At 34.1% G+C, this 24,948-nt stretch overlaps 1 protein-coding gene and 1 non-coding gene across 3 annotated transcripts in view; both read right to left on the bottom strand.

Moving 5' to 3' along the window:
- The window catches only part of DNAlig1 (DNA ligase 1), a 58,403-nt gene that overhangs the window by 16,587 nt on the left and 16,868 nt on the right, over positions 1–24,948 (bottom strand). For both annotated transcript variants that reach the window (XM_069833080.1, XM_069833079.1), the window contains 7 exons: positions 24,481–24,670; positions 20,028–20,200; positions 16,059–16,282; positions 14,506–14,634; positions 12,379–12,518; positions 8,457–8,658; positions 3,560–3,766 (listed from right to left, as the gene is read on the bottom strand). In XM_069833080.1, the coding sequence (XP_069689181.1) occupies positions 3,560–3,766; positions 8,457–8,658; positions 12,379–12,518; positions 14,506–14,634; positions 16,059–16,282; positions 20,028–20,200; positions 24,481–24,670 (1,265 nt within the window). The remainder of the gene's footprint in view (positions 1–3,559; positions 3,767–8,456; positions 8,659–12,378; positions 12,519–14,505; positions 14,635–16,058; positions 16,283–20,027; positions 20,201–24,480; positions 24,671–24,948) is intronic.
- On the bottom strand, positions 6,162–6,264 carry LOC138705291 (U6 spliceosomal RNA). The gene has a single exon (XR_011333683.1). It is a non-coding gene; the product is annotated as a U6 spliceosomal RNA (small nuclear RNA).

Genomic DNA, 24,948 nt, shown 5'->3' with positions numbered 1-24,948 from the left:
GTAAGAGCTAAGGTGGACACTGTACTTTCAAAAAACCCTGGATATGAAGAACTACAAAAGGTTGTTGCTGTGATGAGTGGTGAATCAACAGTGAAGATTAACTTGGACTTATCCCCAGCAGACATTGTGAAATTGAATTATGTACCAGTTACTTCTTGTGACGTCGAACGCTCTTTTAGTCAGTATAAATCTATCCTCAGAGACAATAGAAGAAGATTCACTTTTCAGCACTTGAAAGAAATGTTTGTAACCTATTGTTATGGTAACAGACAATAAAAATTGTGTTTTGTTGAAACTACATTGGAAGATAAGGTACGTCCATTATATTTTTTGTTTAGTTTGATTAAAATGTACCAATATTTAACGTACATAGTCATTTTTTTATAATTTTAAGTCCATATTTAATTCCATATTTTGGTAAAAATCCATATTTAATTCCATATTTTGGTAAAAATAACTACATATATATTTACATATTTCATATATTTTTAGTCCATATAAATCCGTTCCCTGATTATTAGTATAGATTACACATTAACAAAGTCTAAATACATTAATTTTTCCAATATTGAAAAACAATTATTTCTCCAATTACATATTACAGTATACTCTCTATTATCCAGGCTAATGACAGGGAAGAGACATCCGGATAATACAAAAGTTTATTATTTTGCATGTACTATGTAGTATATAGGCCCAGTTAGTGTATAAATACTTTTAAATCTATATTTAACTTCATAGTTACTGTAATATACACACTAGGTATATATAATTTTACACATAAGATTGAGTCGACCTGATTGGAGAGTTGGTATAGTGCTGGCCTTCTATGCCCAAGGTTGTGGGTTCGATCCCGGGCCAGGTTGATGGCATTTAAGTGTGCTTAAATGCGATAGGCTCATGTCAGTAGATTTACTGGCATGTAAAAACTCCTGCAGGACAAAATTCCGCCACATCAGGTGACGCTGATATAACCTCTGCAGTTGCGAGCGTTGTTAAACAAAACATAACATAAGATTGAAATTCATTTACAATTTAAGATTGTAGAAAACAATCCCTTCCAGATACGTAAAATACCTTATTTAAGCAAAACAAATTCGCGAAATAACGCGAAATTTGAATAATTTTGCGAAATATGCCCTTCCATCGCAAAAACTACGAAATATTCACCAAAATTGTATTCAATATTGCTAAAAAAAAACATGTTCGTGGCTTTTCTTTCAGTTAATTTGTCAATTGCATGGTGACGCCAATATTTCTATATTCTTTTGATAGATATTGTGTACACTCACTTTTACTACCTGTATGGTTATGATAGATTTCTGTAGTCAACTGCAGAGAAGATTGAATATGCATGCTTACCATGCTTGTCCCTATTTATTATACAATTACACTACAATTCTGTTAGTGTATTACATAATACATAATAATCTTACTTACACTCTATTATTGACTTTACATCTGTCTATATTACCTCTTCATCCCTACTGATACCTATCTAGACTAATTCTTACTTTTAGCTCATTTCCTCTTGCCATCTTTACAGTATCTATTACTCTTTACCAATAATATCATCATGACCTACTCCTAACACTATTCATCCAAATTTCACTGCACACTTTTTAAGTAATCCTTCATTCCACTAACACACCATTTTCTTAGATTATAAGATGGTTTATCCTTGCTACTTCCTTCTCCATTTTCACTATCTGCTCTATTTACCTTATCTTTATTTCCTCTTCTTATACCTAACCCTCTTCCCCCCCCCCCCCCCCCCAGCGTCTTTCTTGTGCTCCTTAACCTGTGCCAGCTGGGAGCAGTTTTTGCTATTATAGCAGGATTCATTCAATGATATCCACTATTTACGGGTTTAACTATAAACCCAAAATGATTAAAAGCACAATTTGCAATTATATTTGTAGGAGTAAATATAACATTGCATTATTTATGTTGCATTTATTTCTCTCGCTGACACCACAAACACATCCGTTATCGCCCTCACTTTCTTGACACACTTCACTCCTACCGTGACTTTGTAATGATGTCACAACCGACTTTATCCATGTGTCCACACCATTTCTCCGCTCTCTACTCCTCACGACCTTCCCTCTCTTTATGAGACTATTGTAGGCTATTCACATTTAAGTTTCGCATTGTGAATAGTCTCAGTAACAGAATTTGAACTCGTACTATTCTTTACAGTTATACTAGGTATTTATTTCACTGTTCTACAAGCTTATGAGTAAACTAAACTACTATGTTTTTTTTTTTTTTTTTTACAATTCATTTTGAGGAATTCGTTCAGGTAAGTCTTTGAAATACAATGAATAATTTATTATTTTCCGCCATTGACCTAACATTTCATATAAGGTGTGAACCTTTATATTACATATTTATTCTCGGGTATTGACGTTTTCGTCGTACTAAGCAACATCATCAGGTACCATTATTAAATCACAATATAATAATCTCTTATTTGTGTACACACATATGTCAAAAAATTAAAAGCTTAACCCAAGTACATAAAATATAACAGTACAAGTCTTCATGGTTTAAAAATATTTTAAATTTAGGAAATATCATAAAATGTTGAGTATGAAGACTTGCTTACATATAAATTAGACTGTTTTATCATACAACTTATTGTGGATATAATAAAATATAATTTTAACCTGATGATATATTGATGTATTCATGCTAAGCATGCAAGTATTGAGTTATTCAGGCTTTAAAACTTTTGCTGGAAACCATTAATGTTGATATAATATTCTTCCCAGATTGAAGACCAAGGTTAACTATATTCAAACACAATTCCACGTCACCAATTTTAATATAGATGAACACGTTTATAACAAGAAATATTTCGTCTGACATGACAACCTTCACTATCAACATTAATGGTTTCCAGCAAAAGTTTTAAAGCCTGAATAATTCAGTATTTGCTGCTTAGCATGAATACATCAATATATCATCAGGTTAAAATGATATTTTATTATATCCACAATAAGTTGTATGATAAAACAGTCTAATTTATATGTAAGAAAGTCTTCATGCTCAACATTTTATATTTCCTAAATTTAAAATATTTTTAAACCATGAAGACTTGTACTGTTATATTTTATGTCCTTAGGTTAAGCTTTTAATTTTTTTTGACATCAAGGGCATATGCGTGTACACAAATAAGAGATTATTATATTGGAATTTAATAATGGTATCTGATAATGTAGTTTAGTACGATGAAAACGTTAATACCCAAGAATAAATATGTAATATAAAGATTCACACCTTATATGAAATGTTAAGTCAATGATGGAAAATAATAAATTATTCATTGTAAACTACTATGAGTTCATTCAATCTTCTGCCCAGGTATAATACATCACTGCCCACTGGGAGGTGCGGCAGCAGCAAAACACTGTAAGACACACTGTGTATTTCTGAAGCTTGAAATGTTTCAACATCATCTTTGTAAGCTCCGTTAAGATCAACAGTTTCTGAAAGCATGAGTGCTACTTTGATATAAGAACTAGTAACTTTTACACTAGTTTATAATACTTACCTTTCTTTTTCTTGTGCTAAGAACTTGGAATGGTAAGATTTGTTGCTTTTCTTTGTCCCATGCAACAGCTTCACAATCCAGGATACAAGAAGTAATACCATCACCCAATGCGTTAGGAAGTCGCCCTATTACATCTGGATATTTGCTGGTATTATTTTCTTGGTTGCGACTGTAAATATTCACTGTTCCATCCTCTGCAAAGTGCACCTGAATCATAAAATGCTCACATAAACATCTACAAACATATAACATATCAAGACATACATTCCGTAATTAGTGAATGCATAAAAACACCAGTCCTCTCCCTTCAACTCTATATTGGACACTTACTATTGAAATAAAATAACCAGCAGTCATTTCTGTAAGTAAAATAAGCCCTCCCACAGACTACATGAGCAAATCAGAACTCCAACCAACAATACATCAAGACACAAGCATTATCATTAACCCACATTCAATGAATACCCAAGTGGAATCCCCTGTCCAATAGAGTGGAGCGAAAAATAAATTTGTTTAATTTTGAGTGTTTAGCTCTAGAAAGTTGTGTTTGTCGTAAAAAATGAAAATATTAAGTTTTAGCTTGATCCATTGTCTTTCAGTGCTGCCATAAGTTGTGAAAAAGTGACCTAATCCCCATTTCAGTTTGGTTGACAGGCCTTTCCCCTCTACTCACTCTCTCTACCATCAGTAAAGGGGAAGATACTACTGTCCATCTCACAAACTTTCGAATAATTGACTTTCAACACAGTGAAAAATTTCATTATTAACAATTTTCACCTGTAATCTATATTTCGAAAGTCTATACTAAGCATTTAATTTTTATTACTGTTAATATCAACTGGCACATTAAAATCTACTGAGAGCAGATGATAAAATATGTTTTTTTCACCACTAGTTGCTACTGTACAGCATGCACAATGGAATAATCTGCAGTGTCATGCCCCCTTGACTTCATAATACAGTAAAATATCAGTATAACAAAATCGCACGGACCTCTGAAATTACTTTGTTATAGTGAAATTTCGTTATAACGAAATATGTTATTTTTTAAAGAAAAAAACAAGCTTGTTCATTTATCTCTACTTACGCAGTAAATTCTGCATATTTTTCAGTGGGTCCGAAAAATAATCCTAAATAAAATATAAATTTCCAATGCATTTTAAGGCATACGAAAAGTATAAAATTCAAGTTTTATGAAGTGCTTGGTAGGACAAGAGGTGCCATGTTGTGAGATCAGTGAGCTGTGATTAGTAGAAGGAAACTAAATCATGAGAACAAGGGAACAACTATATGGAAAAACTAACATAAAATTCAGAGACATCTGCTTCATAGTAGACATACTACATTACTAGCTAGATATTTAATGACAATGTGGCAACTATGCAATCACAATGTTCTTATAATATAAAATAGAAGTATGTCCCTACTTGCTGATGAATTGTACCCTATAAATATTTAAAACATTTTTCGTTAAAAACGTAGCTTTTTCGACAACATTGCAAAATTTTTATTTCGTTACAGGCCTACTAATGTTTTCGTAAGAACTAAATTCGTTAATTTGAAATACCGTATTTTAACATTAAATTATATGGGGGAAGAGCAGAGAACAGGAAATAATTTCGTAATATTGAATATTTTGTTATAATGGCGTTTGTTATAACGACATTTTACTGTATAAACTAGCATTCCTTAATTTTATTAATTTTTAGTTTAAAATATTGTAATAATGGCACTAAAATATACTCAAACATGTAAGTCGTATTTCATATTCAGTTATGAACTTTATTTAATACAGTATTTAATTTTCTTGTATGTACAGCTTGGGGGGGGGTGCAGGTATAAGAGATAACAGCTACGCTGATGAACTCAGAGCAAGTAGAAGGGGAAAGAAATGCCTTTGCATCCTCTCAATTTGTTTGAAATGTCACTGAGTTCCATATTAGCAGACACTTTTTTTTCCATTTGATTACATCAGCTGAATAGGCTATATTCATGGATAAAACGATTTACGATATTACAACATCGAATAGCCTATAAATTACATTATTATCATTATCATCATTGTCATTGTCCTTGTCATTCTTGTTATTATTATTATTATTATTATTATTATTATTATTATTACCACCCTTTTTTTATTTGTTTATTTTTTTAATCAAATAGAATTTCTCTTCCAATGTATTTAAATGAAAGTTAGCAAAAAGTGATGTGTCGAATCAGACCAAACCAAATCAAACAGAATATTTATTTCACTGCTGGAACATAATTTCTTGCTTCGGGTATGATCGTATGCTCTTGTGAAACATTTGTGAAAAAAACAAATGAGCCATATCCATTTTTGGTAGTGTAATAAAATTTATTAATTGAAATTTATTGCTGAAATAGTATATAGGCTATACAGAAAATTACATAATTTAGGCCTAATAATAAGAATGAAGGAAAATTAATAAATTTTGTTCAAAATTATCTTGCTATTGTATGGCAAAACATATAATTACTACTATAATAAATAATTATTCCCGTGATAATACTTGAAGGGAAATAAATAAATTAATGGAAATATCAGGTAAACGAAGTGCTACAGAACGAAATCTTGTTTCATAAAAATGTGGAAGTCTTCATGATTTTGCATGTCATCCTTGCGCAGGGGCCATACTAGTCTTCTCTGTATCGTTGTAATTTTAGTATGTACCGCCGAAGTGAGTATCCCCTTGATTGCAATTACAGTACTCTCCGTAATGCTTGTGTCATACCTCTTTCCATTTTCAGCACAGTGGTCTATATATTAAACTAATAGAGTATAAAATCTGAAGACAGTTTTTATTTTAGAAAGTTTACATTACAGAATAATGTTTTCTTTTTGTTGTTGTTGTCATCGTTGTCTAATGACAGATCTTTGGATTTATTCCATTAATCTTCTGACATCCTAGTAAAATTTCGATAAATTATTCGACTCTTGGCAAGTATGATCTAATTTTGGGTATACAAGTATATAAACTTTATCCATTGTTGTGTTCTTCTACTTGCATATATAGTGCAGTGATTGTCTCTGAAGATTTTGATGTGGTGAAAGTGGGCAGCAGAGCAACCATGGCTGTGTTGAGGAAGAAATATGAAGGGTACACGGGAATAACGATCAAGGTCCATTTTAGAAAGTTTCGAGAAAAACGAATTTTAAAGTTTAAGCACTTAATACTTCGTTATGTGTGTATTTAGGGGAGAGTCGGGTAGTATCGGATATCGGGTAGTATCGGACAGTGCGTTTCTTTCATCTACCACCATATGGTAGTACCTGAATGACATGGTTACGTTTCTCTATGCGACATCACAGAAACGTAACCATGTCAATCAAGTACTATCATCGTGTGGTAGATGAAAGAAACTCATTGTCCGATATTACCCGATGTCCGATACTACCCGACTCTCCCCTAATAGAAATTGACGTAGTGGAATCTCAAGAACGATGATTTCCATTATAAGATAGCATTATTAACTCAATTTCGATTTTTGATGGACCTTGATCGTTTTTCCCGTGTACCCTTCATATGCTACTGCTTGCTTTCTGTGTTTAATTTATTATTTTACTGTGTGTGCATTTAAAGTTCTTTCACTATTTATTGACAGATGAAGCAAGGGCTTCTCTTGAAAACTTTTCTTGAAATGTGTTTTTATGAGTTTTTCTGACTGTTTCAAAGTTGAGTGGAGCTTGTTTAGTTTGGAGAGGATAAGATGTTTTGTTTCATAAACAACCCACTCCAAAGCTATTGTCTTCCCTTGGTTGTTATCGTCACCACTGATCTCATTGTTATTATTATTATTATTATTATTATTATTATTTATTCTGACGGAGTTAAGGCCATCAGACCACTGTATTAGTTGCCAGTGACTTTAAGTCCATGATGAGTAAGACTGAGATTTTATCTAAGTTAACCAAAGGACAAATTATTAGTATAAGGCTTTTTGGTGCATCCATTTCTAAAAAAGAATACCTGTGATACTTTGCACCATTTGGAATGGCCCCTAAACTACCCAGATCTCAATTCTACTGAGCATCTCTGGAATATTGTGGAATGCCAGATTCGAAGGCTGGATACACTGCCATCCTATAGATAACAACTCTTCAGAGATCTACAGACACCTTGTGGAATCAATGTTATGGCAGTACACGCCATTCTATGGGGAAAAGGGATCCAATATAGTTTTAGGCATGTGGACATAATCCATTGATCCATGAATGTGCTTATATACAGAGTGAGTTAGCCGGAACAAGACCGAAGTCAGTGGAAAATCGTATGTGTAGTAACTGCTGTGCCATCGCAGTGGTCAGACTTCTTGCTTGCATATGTTTCGTGTTTACTTATACTGAGGGTGCAGCTGTATACCGTACACTTAGATTGCAGTAGCGTGTCTATTATGAAATATAGCTTGAACAACAAGTGTTTATTTACAACAACTTTGTGAAGTACGAATCTTGGAGAACAGTTGTAACAAACTTCCGTCAGTCATTTCCTGATTTGCCAGAACTTTCTAAAGCAATGATTTACAATTTAGTGAAGAAATTTCGTACAACTCGATCAGTATTGGAAAAAAACGAACATGTGTGAAGCATGTTCTCACTAAGATGATGTTAGATGAAAATGGTCACTGACTAGAGAGAAGTCCTATGACATCATCCTGCCATGTAGCTCAGCAGATAGACGTGCCACAGTGTTCAGTGATAAGAGGTACGAAACAATTAAAATTAAAACCTTACAAAATTCATGTAGTTCAAAGGTTAATGGAACCCGATTATCAGAGTAGATGTAGGTTTAGTATGTGGGTCCAACAGTCAGTGTATGATGGACTATTTGACCTCCCACTTCAAAATTACTTTCCTTATCAATTAATATAAACATACCTGTGCTCGTTCACCATCATATTTCCATTCACACGTGAATTTCTGATTCTCAAACCGATGTAACACCTCCTGAACACCTTTAGTAGGATGCGCCAACATTGGTTTTAATGGGATTCCAGGAGTGAGGTGACAATGATCTGGCAGGGCCTTAATGCCTTGTTCTAACAGCACTGGAATTATCTTATTATAGTTTGGACATTCACTGGAAAACAATGAAATACATGTTATTAATACATTGTGGACTGCAGAAGGAAAGCTAGTTCCTACAAATAACAGTGTGGGAAGAATTTGCAGTTATGTATTTGTAGGAATTTCATTGTTAAAACAAAATCAATGGTTTTTCATGAACTTGTAAAAATTTCTATGGTTAAGTACTCTTTGTCCCTTGTGGCAGCTCACGAATGGTGAGAAGATATATAAATTTAAAAAAATTTTACACGCCTTCCTACTACTAGGAACAATAATACATAATATATTGAATAAAGAAATTGCTAAATGAAGAAAAGGAAGTACCATATTCTTACTCAATCATAACTACACACAAAAGACGAACACTGAGTAAGAGATGTTGTCTCATTTGAAATAGTACAACACATTTTGAAAGAGAAGTTACTGCTATTGAAAATCTGCATTTAAAATTCTAGACTATTTTTTGGTAAGCTTTGTCTTCTAGGCAGCCTTCACTTGGAGGAAGCTGAATAAAATTTATTCCCAAAAAAAAAAAAAATGAGTACTGGAAAACAATAAGTATGATTTCATTGTTAAATCTTGAGCATAATAAATTTCTAAATTATAGACATCAGCTCAAAGAATTTTGAGTGACCACAAGGGTCCTGAATACAATAAACATGTACAATAATGTGATGTGATACATTAAAGAAAAAAGAAAGTTAATTGTTGAAGGCAAATATAAGTTGATTAATTGAAATAGAGATGATGATGTAATATTTGAAGAGAATCCTTGATAATATTTATAATAGACATTACATAATCAAAAGGAATGTGAAATTCCTTAAGATAATTCCATGTGAATTTTGTGATTGAACCTCTACTGCCAAACAGCAAACCAATGACGGACCATTGTTTAAGAGGTACATTGTACTTTTGAGAAAGATACGGCAGACAAGGTTCATATATGGACTTCTTCTCAATATCAACCTTGGTGGCCTGATTTAGGTTTCTTTCGAAACGGATAGTAGGGTCAAGAACAAGAGCCCGTTTTAAGCGTCCGTTGATAGCAATAATGTCTGCCCATCTAAAAGAACCATCTGATGATACACAATGTACTTCCTCATGAATCTCCCAATTTAAAGTTTTTAACGATATCGCCAAAGCATATCATACACGATGATGTCTAGCATTGATCAGCAGCTCACCTTTGGGGCATTGTCCAAGCACATGTCCAAGTGTTTCAAGCTCGCTACAGTCTGGATGACGGCAGCGGGTTGTGCTTAGAGTTCTGCCTGGTATTGCGCGAACCGCGAAAATATTGCTTGACATTTTTAAAGCATTGGTCCATTCTGAGGAAGATAGGCCCTTTCGATTGCTTACCCATGAGTTAACCTTGGGGAGATCACTATAAACAATAACCCCTTTACCACGCAAGGTATGGTTTGTCCAAGTTTGGAATGCGTCATTTCTTAAGTGTTTACGAATTTTACGACCTGACCAGTTGACAGCATCAATACCTGTGATATTCAATTTTGACAGAGCAGAAACTTTTTCACTTACAAGGTCCCTAACATTGTGGAGATGGGAGTCATCAACACGAAGAAGAGTATTACAGATATTTATGTGTTGCTTTCATTAACGAAAGACCACGATATTTTTTAGGGGAGTAAAGCATTCCGTCTGGGCAGTCATGAGGAAGACCAATAAGCTCTTTGCATGCTCCTCTGGTAACTTTATCTAAATCATTAAAAAATTTGGTTTTGATTTGGTAGAGTGGAGCACACTGTAAGGGATAAGTAAGAGTGGGCCAGAGATATTGATTCATAATCGTTACCTTCTGATCAGGTTTTAATAAAGGGGAGAGACAGAGTTTAGAGATATTTTTACTGAATGTGGTAAAGACTGCACATTTATCAAAAACGATTTCATCATTAAAATTAATACCAAGGTATTTAATGTGGTCATTAGGATTAGAAATGGATTGAATGAGCGAACCATTAGCGGACATGACATTAAACTGGGATAGGACACCACTTTTAATCGCTATTAAATTGCAGTTGCTAGGGTTAATAGCCAAACCAAGGGTAGAAAGGTTACTTTCTGCTAGACTAATCAGAGATGTAATTCCATTTTCACTACTTGAAATCAAAGCAATGTCATCAGCAAAAGCAACGGCAAACAGATAAACAAATAAATAAACCAATAAACAAATAAATAAAAATAAGTAAATAAACAAACAAATGACTAAGTAGCTAAGTAACTATGTAAATAAATAAGTAAATAAATAAATACAGACACATACATAAATTTTATTTGAAAGTGTTACTGAAAATGTAAACTGTTATCAATTTGTATCACAGATGCAGAAATGCATAACAAGACAGAGAAATTGTAGTCCTACTAAAACACGTTATTCAGTAACATGCAATAGTAATATTTTTACGTGTTAAAGTGTATTGTTTCTTTTTTCTTGTATTAGCTCGATGAGAGCTCTATAGTGTTCTTTTGACTCTATTACCCTCTATAGGGCTTTAATTTAATATGTATTATTTTCATCAGTGTTTGTATTTCTTTTTTGTATTTATATGTGCTATCTGGTAGGATGGAAGAGAAGGCCTTATGGCCTTAATCCTGTCAGATTAAATAAATAAATTATATATATATATATATATATATATATATATATATATATATATATATATATATATATATATATATATATACACACACACACTAATTTGTTTCTAAGAAAAAGAAGTGCAGAGAAGAGGAATTATCGCCCTTGGATAGAATAAGTAGTGTATTAGCAAAGGAAGGGATATTTTCTTTTAGTGAGGGAAATTCCTCTCATTTCCCTTCCTTACAAATAACACTTAATTTTTAAACTATAAGCATATTTACTTTTGCTAGCCACGTCAGATAAAATTATAGCAATAGTTGCATAAAGCAACAGTCTTCACCGACATTACTCATAATTATGATTTCTTTTACTAGAGATTCCCCATAGCACAGGCCCAGCCATGTATTTCATAACAATATGCAAGACTTGGATTCATGCCTAGAGACATGTGATTGTTACTTAAATAGCAGGAATGTATTGGTACATGATTCATAAATATGGCAGTAGAAACTGTGACAGTTGAAGACAATGACGTGGTGGTGAGGCTTGGTATTCAATGAATCAGAAGACTATGTCGGGGAAGTCTAGCTGTGCTAGCTTTCTGCCTGGAAGGAGACTAGGGGAAACCAAGAACAGTCCACAATGTGGGAGACAATGTTCGTTCCTAGACTGGCAGCCACTGACTACAAAGACACAGTATAAAGACATATAGTAGGATGAGGTAGCATAATTCGCTGGAACGAATTGAATGTGCATGTCATAAAACTGGGTTTATACCTATAATCTCAACCAGATGGTTCTATATAAATATAATCTGGAAGGGTTGGTATAATTAAAATACAGTTCTATATAAATATAATCTGGAAAGATTGGTATAATTAAAATACTATCTGCGAACATTTATTACTCATTTGTTAACAGGATATTTATATATTTCAAATCTATTATACAGAACATCTGATACTACTTCCCTTCTCAAAGAAGTCATGTTAAGAATTTTATTTCCCTTAAATATCCATTATTCTAAGACAGGATTTAATGGTAGGCAAGGTGATTACTCAACTACAAAAGATGATGTATTCCATATCGTTGTTTCTCAAACAATTTCTACTGAACCTAATAAGTACTTACCAATATGTTGTCTTCAGTATTAATGCTTCCTCATCAACTCGCGATTTGAATGCTTCCTGTGACATTCCCTTAGATGCATTGATAACTTCAGGAGGGTATGACTGTCCTGGAGGTGTTGTAGCACATGCCAGAGCAAGGGCCTGGCAATAACATAAAAAGTTACATAAAGTTTCCTAGCAGAAGGAGTTTCAGTTCTTACATTCTTTACATGTGCAAGTAATACACTTCAAAAATCTTATTACTGCTTAGCAAGCACACTTTTTCACGAGAAAAAAAATCACAATTTTTTATCCTTATTTAACGACACTATATCAATCACAGTTGATGGTGAAATGTATTTTAGTGAGATGAATTCCAGGACTCACCATGGGATTATCAGTACTTCATATTTACCTTGCAATTAGAGAAAACCTCGTAAAAACTCCTAATCATATAATTACACTCATTATAGTCCAATAGAAGTTCCTCCTGCTACTTCTAGACAATGACGGCGACCTAGAACTATCTTTGATTTTCTATTTGTTATAAAAATTGTAGTGAAAATAGTTGATAAAATGAGAATATTTGCAACATTATTGCATTTAGAACGTTGAATTTTTCAGCTGTCTATATTCTAGCATTTGATGACCCTTCAGACTCTCTTTCTCATAAAGATACACGTGGTGGTGGTGGTGGTGGTGGTAGTGGCGGCGGCAGTGGCGGCGGGGGGGGGGGGGTGGCGGTGGTGGTGGTGATGGTAGTCGTGTAGACAGAGGTACGGTAGTGAGTTATTAACTTTTAAAATATTCAAGCATTCTTAAAATATACAACAAAATTTTCATGCTTGGAGTAACATTATACAATTATGTATAATGGAAGACGAATTAAATATTATGCAAATTAATGTGTTGCCATTGTTGTTGTCATCATCATCATCATCATCATCATCATCATCATCACTATTACTATTATTATTATTATTATTATTATTATTATTATTATTATTATTATTATTATTATTATTATTATTATTAAGTATTCTGTGTTATTTTCCTGCTGTATTTATACCACAATTATATCACTAATTACAATAATATATTCTTTGTAAAATGTAATTTATCTTGTAGCCTAAATCGTTTGTTGCATTTCCAATAAATTTCTCAATGATAGCCTACCTAACTAGGGTTTGAACTATTAGTTTTCATTTTTGTATCAATTTACCATTGTATACTTTGTTCTTCCATAGTTTTTTATTATGCTAGCACTGTTATACAGTTAATTTGTAAACAATATTGTACAATATTTAATACTGTTTTCATTTGTAGCATTGTGTTGGATTTTTATTGGCCAAAAACGGTTGATCAACACATAAATAACAATAAAATAAAAAACAATATAATAATAATAATAATAATAATAATAATAATAATAATAATAATAATAATTTTAATAACAATAATGATACTTTTGTTATTACTGTATTATTATTAATCTTGTATTATTATTATTATTATTATTATTACTATTACTGTTGAATCAAATCTTATCATCTAAGGTAATCTCCCTTGTCTTCTTCATTTTGAGTTTTCAGCACAATTTTTTTTCCTTCCCAACCCCCTATCTGGAAGGTTCTTTTTGTTCAAGGTTTTCTTCCTCTAGCCTTTGTTGCAGAACCAATGTCTTACTGCAAGGCAGCAGTTTGTCATATCCTGGAAGATGGCTCTTACAGGGTACTATTATCCAGGCCAGATAAATCCTGGTTCTTTTAGAGAGGTGTTACTCCTCTACCACTCCCTAATTTGTTACAGTCTACCTTCCCTATCTGAGCTTAAGTTGGCCCAGATTGAATAAAACACAAAAATTAGACAAATGAATTTAAAAAAAAAAAAGATATCTTAGAGGTGATAGCAAAAAGAAGATTAAAATGGTTTGAACATATTGTGTAGAGGATGACAGATGAGAGAATAAATGATGCTGGAATGGGAAGCAGAGGCCATCAGATGACAGGGAAGACCTAAGCAACAATGTATGGATGGGATCTGAAGAAGTATGGATTATAGAGGGTTGAAGCAAAGATGACACAGAGGATAGGAACTTATGGAGAAACAGAATTACTAATGGATTGTAGGAAACTTCTAAATAAATTACCTGCAATACAGACTGTTCAGCTAATCCAATGCGCAGCTTTCCAGCAAGTGAACGAATGAGGAAACGGGCTTCAGAATATCGACAAGCCACAAACATCGCCTGAATTTTATCCACCTTCTTGCTCATTGACTGCAAAAAAAATAAAAAATAAAAATAAATAAATAAAAGTAAAGATGTAGAACTTTAAAAGATAGTGTAATTATAATTTTGTCATGTATAGAAAATATCCCCAAATTTGCAAAACCTTAAATAACAATCAATCAATTAATAATTTGTGTTGGAAAGCAAGGCAAATTATATATCTTCAAGAGCCTATGCTTCAAAAATAAAAAAATACTGATTTAAAAAAAATAAACTTAAGAGGGAAAAAGGAACTGGCCACCCTACCCCATTATCTCCTGGTCTAGATGCCTCATAAGTGGTGCCTTCTTGGTATCACTTGTGAGGTTCAGACCTGTCTTCAAACAGTTGACTAAACAACAACTGAACTTATATTATTGTATACTATGGTGAAATAAAAACAATGAATATTGAAATACATGGAAAGATTAGAAGAAAAGGCAGAACCTACATCATTATTGGATCGAAGTAGCATTATGTCTAATCTGTACAACTGCAAAACATGCCTGTTACTAATCTAATGCTTACAGTTCGAGATTAGCCTTTTTTTTACTGGTTACGTAATAATGCTATATTAACTATAAGGTTATGTAGGACTGGTAGAATTGTAGCAAGATGTTATTCAGCAAGATATAGAATTAAGTAACATTTGCCTTATAGCTGGGAAAAACATCGAAAAACCCAGATAATTGGCCCAACCAGGATTTGAACCCACACCTGAGTGCATGCTTGGAACTTTTCTGTTAGTTTTAATTTTGTGATAGGTTACAATTTTGAATATCTATTTTTAATAATAAAATTTTCTAGTTGTTACATTTTAAGAAAAGCATTAATTTCTGTAAGTTACACACCACTTAAATAATAAAATGTATTTACTTTGTAAAGCTGTTTTTCATTGTTGTAAAACGACAATTGTCTTATATTTTAATTGCCTTTGGTTCCGAGTATTTACAATTCTATTTTGTGTTATGATTTGAAATGCACTACTTCAGAAGTTATGAATTTGTTATTTGCATTTGAAAAAAAATTAAATGTTAAACAACTGTAAATCAATTGTCAGTAATACTGAACGTAAAAATGCCCCATGTTTCGAACTACATGTCAACTTTGTAGTGTTGGCATAATATATCAAAAACTTTTATTAACTTCTTTTCTCTTGGTTTAAATGGCTTGAGTTACATTAGCAGTTTCAATTACATTAACTCTTGCATTACTGTTATTGCTAAAATTCACAATAAAAGTATATAATCGTGTAGCATCAAGAGACAATCTGAATCTGGAAGAAGGGCATACATATGATCTTGGCATATTATTCCTAGAGGAAGATACTTAGGTCAAAATGATCAATCAAGTAAATTGAAGGAAGAAAAAATGCCTACAACAAGACTTTCAACTATGCAAATTGCTTTAGTTCGAGTTTTCATTGTACTTACAGCATGACCTGTCATCTGTGCTATGTCTTTTAACTTGCTGAACACACTCTGTACAGTGAGTTTCGCAGGTTGGAACATCATGCGTTGGTTGCTGCGGCTCTGCTCTGCCACAATGCCTAAGTCTCCTGTGGCATTAGCATCCGACTTTATTTGACCAACAGATCTTCCAGTACTCTGGGCAATAGCCTTCATTAGAGTAGTTTCTGCTATGCCGAGTTCAATACCTTACATATATAAAACAAAAGAACTGTATGACAGAAAGATATTAATGTCAGCATGTCACAGATATGTTGTATACAGACACAAAATTCAAGGGATTAGGTTTATTTTGTTTAGCATGGGAATTATACTTACAACATATAAATGCATGTAAGATATTGCTTAAATCCAATAATTCCTTCCTACATGCTACAAGGCAATTATCCCAAGAAATTACATCCAGTCTCACAGCACTCAGTATCACCGAATCAGCAAATATTTTAAATAAATATGGCACTATAGATACGCTAAGGTACGGCAAGTATTAAGAGAAAAAGCGTTTGAGAACTGGAGCCAGAAAAAAACATAAAGGCAAAGGCATGCTCTTATACCAACAATATACCCCGGCCAATAAGTGGATCCGGAATCACAAGGGTCTTTCCTGTAGTGAGTGGAGGGAAGCGATCAGGATGAATCCTAATGTATCAGCCGTGCTAGTGTACCTGGCAGGTCTTTGGGCAGTAACCTCTGTCGACGTTGCGATAGGGAGGTTGAAACCCTTGCCCATGTCCTCGGGGCCTGTCCACACGGTGAACTTCTACGAAATACGGGGCATCATACAGTAAGATCTATAATAGCAACTGCCTTAAGGAACAAAGGTTATTCAGTATATGAAGAAGTACACGGCATATCCAGTGAGGGCAGTAATTGAAGAATCGACATAATTGCATTTAAACCTCCCTCTCTTGAAGGTTACATCATAGACCCTACTGTGAGTTTCGAATCGCACAAACACCAGCCAGAAGAAGTACACGAAGAAAAAAGGAATATATATGAACCTTCCATCAGTTTTTATAAGGACAAATACCATCTGGAATCCATCGTCATTACAGGACTAATGATAGGAGCCCATGGGACCATACCCCGGTTCCTAGTTGACTTCTGTAAATCTTTTGGCCTGCATAAAAATATTTTAAGAGATCTAACAATTGCAGCACTCAAAGGCTCAATAGCTATTTTCAGGCATCATACATATGGACCATGACTAATTCGCATCTCCTTGACGTTACTTCGTTTAATATCATGTGCTTCAATTTAATTCAAATTGTTATTTTTCACTCTAACAACAATGTATCACTAAGCCTCAAGGCATTTACTCTATTGTATCAGGTACTCTTTGTCGATGGCAACATGTAGTGGTTACAGGAAGAAATTAAATAATAAATAAATATGGACAGAAATCATCTCAATGTAATGCACTGAATGGGAATGGAAAATATCTCTCAGCCATAAACTGGAACAGTTCACTGTTTTATATAATTTCACTTTATTTCCTTACTTACGAACAGGACTAGCATGATGGAGACTAGGTATTTGGAGGCTTAAAAATAGAAGAGGAAATGTTGGAAGGGGACATACGTCAACTTGCATCAAGTTGAAGATGCAATCCATATACAGTAGAGCATCGATTATCCGAATACCGATCAACCAAAACATCAGTTAACCAAAAGCATTCCAGTCGGCAAATTTGAATTTGCACGCACGCCATGTAGAAGTTTTGCCTAGCACTGTTTGCGAGATTTAGCAGCAAAAAAAACGAATCTCAGCTCTGAAGCAAAAAAAGAAAAGTTTGGACATCTTTTCCTAAACTGTAGGCCTACTTTAATGGCTAGCCAGTTTTCTGTGTTATTTGTAAGACATGTGATACAAAATATATACTATATGTACAGTTTTTTGTTTAATATGAGTGTTTCTTTGTTTCATACTGCTCCTATGACACAGTACAATTTGTTTTCGTAAATGATCGGTTATTCGAAAAATCAGTTATCTGCAATTGTTTCAGATAATTGACGCTCTACTGTACTTCTAAATTGCAAACCGACTAATGACTTGAAAACTGTCTAGATAAAGGAAAAAAATGTCGAATATGAATGATAAGATTGCTTTTTTCTTTCTCCTGAAAAATCTATTTAAATGTACATTGCGGATTTTTTATAGAATTAATGTTTTTCTCCTAATAAAGGAATATTCTTATTACACTTGTACGTAGTCTGTTGAGAGTGGAATGTTTTTAGAATAACTTTATAGTATACTGACTTCTTAGTTCTTCATTGAATAAACAGACATCTGATTATCAGTTTATTAATGCTATTATTATAAGATTACGAATTACTAAAAAACTGTTTTTACAGGTTTTATTATGTGTGATTTAGAGGCCACAAAATGCCAGGTTGTATCTATTCAAATGCAACAATTACACCAGGAACACCAAAGGCAGCGAAGTCAAATACTTCAAGATTCCAAGAAATTATGACCTAGCTACAATATGGGCTAAAAACGAAATGACAAATATACAGACACACCATTTTACTCTCATCACAGCTATACCTGCAGTAGGTCTAGCCACAGAGCAACAGTGTTTGTAACAAAAGAAATGTACCCAGGCACATTCAAGTTGCGACATAACCTTGGAACGCATCTAATAAGCTATATTTACTACTCTGTCTGCCCACTTGCATTTCACCTAACCCAGAATATAATTCCAGCTTCATTTATCACTGAAAATCAGCTACCATCACAGCTCGTCTGGCCATAGACTTAATCAATACTATCCATCTAAGATGCCTTACCCATTCCATGGTATGTAATATAGCCCAACTAAGCTAACATCTGCTAATTAACTGAACCTACTCAAGAAGCTTATACAAACTTAATTTAACCTAAGTAGCCTAAATAAATGAAATATACAGTAACATAACTTAACTCAAAATTAATTAAAGCAGATCGAGTCACATATTAAAGCCACAATGAATGCTTTTCAGATATGTTGGCATTCTTGTTGTTCTATGCCATCTGCAATGAACGAACAAACAAATGAATGAATGAATGAATGGGGAAAAAGGAGAAGCATTTAAAAGGCACACGACAAGGGCCCTTGGGACTCATCTTAACCTTTATGTGAGCTCCTAACCTAAAGGCCTTTTGTCTCATTAGTTTATACTGTTCCACTGCAGGGGGTTGGGTAAATTTTGCAGGGAAAAAAGGTCGAAAAGACCATCACTAATAGAATGTTAGCTGGTTGAGCAGTTAATCCAGTCAGGCACGAATACATGTAATAGCACTAACATCCTTAGCCCAGACTGTCTGCCAGGATAATATACTGTAACAATCATATGTTAACATGTATGATGCAATCACTTGCAATCGATATTTCGTCAGATTTAATAGTAACCTTGCATCTGTTCAGCTGAATCAATAACAAAAATAAATAAGCTAAGTTTTACTTGAATTTAAACATTATAAAAATGTAACAATTACTTGCTTATAATTTTCACATATTCTTTGCTTAAAGTTAGCAAGATTAGTTACTTCTCCTTGAAACAGTTACTCATAGATAAAAATAGTTATTAAGTTAGTTAGTGGGGTTTAAAAAGGGCGCGTCAACTACTCTGGCTATTTGCACCCTTCAAACAGTTATTAAAATGAGAACATTTGAAACGTTAAAAACATGTACATAGTGACACCTGAATTACTCACTGACTAATGCTTGGCTGCAGCTTCTAGTTACTATGTTCAGACCAATATACACTTCCAAGCAGGTTGCAGCCTGTTGTTAATGATGGAAGTCCAAGCAAAGTTTAAATTTTAAGAATAAGACTATTTTTATTAATACTTTTTCTAGATGTTTAGCTAATTTTTCTTAAAATCACTGAAATAACCTCAGCTCTCATGGACAAGTCTCCACTGGTACACATCCATTATGATAAATACCTTCATATGCAGGGGCCAGCTTATTGAGGCAGAGGTAAACACTAGGCAGTAGGTCTTCTGGAGTGAGAACCATTACAGAACGAAAATAGTTTGCCAAGATTTCTATAATCTTGAGCCGAGCAGAAACACCTTCAATTGCTTCCAGAGTCTTGGCCAAGGCAAGATATGGCACTCTGCAATAGATATATTCACTTTTAAAGCATACTATCAAGTGCAATTTAAAATGTAAACATAGCAGAAATTACCGTATTTACCCACGTAATAGACGCACTTTTTTTTTTTATTTATTTTTACAACAAAAAATTAGGGTGCATCCTTTATGCGAGGAAAAATTTTTAGTGAAAACAAAACACACATATTAAAGGTGAAAAATGAACTCCAACACTTTGCGGAATAAACCTCTCACATCGAATTATATAGTGCACATCAAAAGACCAATCTTCTTGAGCTTTAGAAATACAAAAGTAAGGGAAGCTATTCTGAATAACCTAGGACGGCTCTGTGGTTCGGGAGTGAGAGTGGAAAAAGATATGCCATTTGAAGTAAGAAATAGAAGAAAACAGCTACTACCTTATACAGTGGCGGCTTGTGAACTTGTGGATTGGGAGAGCTGCAGTAGATTTTGGTACATACAAATTTTACTTCTTGATACCATTACTAATAAGTATAGGACAAAAATAAATGCACTACATATCGAAAAACCAAAACTTCCTGACTTAGTTGGGAGATGTCTGTGGGATCATTTGCTAATCGCTAAAAAAAAACTAATACCATTGATTTCAGTCTGATTTTCTGATCGACAGACACTCAACTTGCAATCTACCAGTTCATTCTGAATTGTCTTAGAATTACCTTTAAACACTGGCATGTTCCAAATGATTTTTGGGAGACTCGTTTAGATTACTCACAGACTGTAGCAACCCACGAAATACACCAGGGTCCTTCGCATCGGTTTTTCATCATGTCCCCTAAGGGGAAGTTCATATTGGCCACAAAATTTGATACAATCAATATTTTTTTTAAATAATTTCACGATTTTTTATCACTTCTTGATTATGTTTGAGAATGTTTGTTCTGTTCGTTTCACTTAATTGCACAGCAATATTAGTTTTGCCTAACATAGCCAATGGAATAACATTTTTCAGGTGAGATTGCGAAGATTCGTGCTTTTTAATTTTTAGGGGCAAATGTCCTAAATCTGTCACACCACTCCTAGTCTATGCAGTATCACCATCGAAGAGGAGGCAACCACAAATGCTCAGCGTAAATTTCACTGTTATACTTCCTTACATATATGCACTATTTAGGCTGGATGAAGCTTGAGTAAAATTTAAGTCGGGTAACGAACGACCCTTTAATTTCACTTCATTACATCAATTTTCTCCACAAGGGAAAGTTGAGAAAAATAAAATTAATATTCTGTAATTCACACACACTCATGCTTGCACATTTGCACTGGTTAAGTTACGGTACTAAGACGTCACACCAAAGCAACACTCAGATATACTGATGGTCAACAATTTTCTAAAACTGGAAAAGAAGTCTCTTTCGTATTTTATGTGCTATATCAAAAGGATTCTACTCGTGCAATCATTTTGAGTTAAGGCAAATATTAGGTTCTATTGGAGGCTGGATATATACGTAATAATAAGGTAAAAGAGAATATTAATTTCGTTATATTAACTCGATAAGGTTCTACAACAATAAGTATGTGATGAGAAAATAAAAATTTTGTCATTAAGTTTCAAGGGAATAGAGAATCCATATGACGTAGCATTACAATAGCGGTGTGGGAGGGGAGGAAAGATCTTCCCTTGTCGCCTGGCTCTGCAAGCCACTGCAGCAAAATATGGGTTTTAAACACGGCAGTTTCCCTCTGCTTCCCTTCACCTCTCTACCCCCGACCTAGCAAGACACATTCTCTATGATCTGTCCCACCCTGCAGATCCCAGGATGACTTTGAATGCAGTGTCAATTCCAGTACAGTCGACACGCAAAAAGATAATCCATCAGATAATAGTACATACTCCCAGCCAGATGAAATATAAAGTAATTTACCTATAAAAGTTGTAACAATTCTTCTACAAATTAAAATAAATATTATTTTTATTTTCCTGTCAAAGCAGGGAGTGCTGCAGCTCCGCAGCTCTTATGGACGGGCCGCCCCTGACCTTATATGAAAGCAGGGTCACTTTGCGAAAATGTACGAGGATAAACTGAAAGTGAACGGAAAATGGTATGATCTAGAGTTTTGCCTGAGGAATGAAGATCATCCAGAATTTGGACTAATGAGAAGAACGAAAGAGGACAGTGGACATATTTCAACTTTGCAGAGGGAAGCAACGAGAAGGCAATAGAGAGTCGACATTAGCTACATAAGCAGAGGGAAGGAGCAGGAATGGAGGAAGAAAATCATCCCAACTTCAAGGACGGAACAAGTGATTGTCGCAGATCAACACATGGTAATGAGTTCAGGAACCCACATACTGACGTACGAGGAAGTGTAAAGATGATGACACGACAAGGAGAAGAAAACAGTAACATGATCATGCAGCATAAGTGGATTCCTAGTCTACATACGATGGCGGTAAGGTTAGCGCACTCCAGAAGGAATGCTGACAATAACGGAACAAGAAACACAGGCGCTAGAAAAAAAGGCGAGTGGTGATAAAAAGAGAAACCAAGATTCAGGAAATGATATGAAAGGATGTAGTGGAAAGAATAAGGGTGCGCGTGTAAGTGGAAATCTAGTATGTGAAAGTGAAAGCGTGGGGGGAAAAAATAAAAGAGGAATAGAAGAAGAAATAAATAGAAAGACAGACAGAAATAAGGCAGAGATGAACAGTAAAGATAGGTCAAAACCTACGACAGCCGAGGATATAGCAGAGATATTTGATACGTTAAAAAAAATGTGATCAAAAAGTGCAAATAAAGTGAAACTGGAAAAGATCGAGAAGTATAAGGGAGAGAGAAAGTGTATAAGCAGACGTGTAGAATAAAATATAAGTAGGCTATTTATAGGAAGTGAGAATAGTGACAATGGATTAAGTGTAAGCAGAATAGTGAGAAAGTGAAAGTGAGCGCAAATAGGAATGAGAGAAAATAGTGAGAAAGGGTTAAGAGAGGTGAACAAGTGACAGCAAAAAATTAGTACTAACATTTGAACGTTGGAACAGTAAATGAATATAAGAGAAAGATAGGAGAAAAGGTCAAAGAACAAATAGGACAAATAATTCAATATGATAATTTATAGAGATAAATTGAAATTGAGATTTTAGTGAATAGTAGTTAGAGGATAAAGGGGGTGTGAAAGTAGTATAGAATATTAGATATATTAGGATTAAGGAACAAATAGAAAATAGCAAATGAAATGTAGGAGAAATACTAAAGGGGAGTTTGACCAAATAACAAAAAAGGTACATAGTGTAATTGGGAGTATTTGTGTAGATGTGTACTGCAAATAATTTGTTATTGTAATAATATGTTAATGGTGGCACAGGATACAGAAATGTGAGGTACACCATTAGATGTAAAGAAGTGCTGTGACGAAATATATCATATCATATCATATCATATAGTGCACGTGCTGAAAAGTGATTAAATAGTATTGTTGACTATATATTATATTGGAAATGTAACATGGTTACTATTCATAATGATACATAATAAACACATCCAATTTGATTTTCAACAACGCATTCTTGTTTATACAAGCAGTTTCATAGTATAATAACATGATACCGGTATTACAATATAATTATGCAGCTGCACACTTTCCTTTTACTCTTACCACAATCGCGACAATGTAATAACGAAACAATAACCGACTTCCACAAGGTATTCAAGAACAAACTTCAGAAAAGATTTACCAACAAGTGTTTTAAAAACAAATTTCACTGTAAAATGAAAATGAAAAAAGGAAAGAAAAAAAGGAAATGAGAGAGAGAGAAAATATCGCCCCCTGGCAAATGCCTAGGTTGTCTAGGCTTAAATCCGGCACTGACAACAAAGTTGTTTATATGACCATTAATAATCCATGGTGTTACAGTCCGTGAAGGGCCTAGACCGACCAGCCGGCTGCTGGCCTCACGCCCACATGCCGAAACAGAGGTGGACGATCATCCAACCAGAATGGAGGTATCGTGTGGTTAGCACGATGATCCCCCAGCCATTATAGCTGGTATTCGCAACCGAATTTCGCTACCTATAGTAGTTCCCCAAGTGCGTCACGATGCTGGGTGGGCACTGGTCCCATACACTGGCCGAAATTTCATGAGAAAATTTCTTCCCCCATGAGGACTCGAACCTGCGCACATTCCGTAACGCAAGTCCTAGGCAGGATGCCTTAGACCACTACTTATATGACCATTACTCTTCAAAATATACTCATTAAAAATACACACAAAAATGAAATCAATGTATTATACTCGAGTTCACTTTTAGAGAAACATACCTCTCTCCTCTACTCCAAAATGCATTATCTATTGGATGATAATTTGACTTTGTAGGATCATAATTTACACCAGCATCCTTAGAAGTCTCATTTTTTGTTGTACTTTTACTATCACTTACAGAACCGGAACTATTGTCTTTCGTGGATGAGGTTTTCTTTTTTTCTTTATCTGTACCGGTTTTACGAGGTGCTGAAAAAAATATGTATACAAATAAAATCACTATTTATTATAAACGTCCCAAGTACAATTATAAAAAGATAATTATAATAACAACCATCAGTCAAAGGGCTACAGCACGGGTCTCCAACCTTTTAGTCTTGGTTAGTTATACAAGTGTAGGCAAAGCTCAAAACAATGAGAGAGTTATAACTGAAGGAGAATGGTATGACATGAACAAAAAAGACAAATTTTCACACATCAAATTATTTTTAAATAACATGATAATGCATTTCAATAACATCGGAATT

Source organism: Periplaneta americana, chromosome 8 (genome assembly GCF_040183065.1).
Source record: "Periplaneta americana isolate PAMFEO1 chromosome 8, P.americana_PAMFEO1_priV1, whole genome shotgun sequence".
Taxonomy (NCBI): domain Eukaryota; kingdom Metazoa; phylum Arthropoda; class Insecta; order Blattodea; family Blattidae; genus Periplaneta; species Periplaneta americana.
Note: the sequence above shows the minus strand (reverse complement) of the source record. Positions and strands in the feature narration are given on the sequence as shown.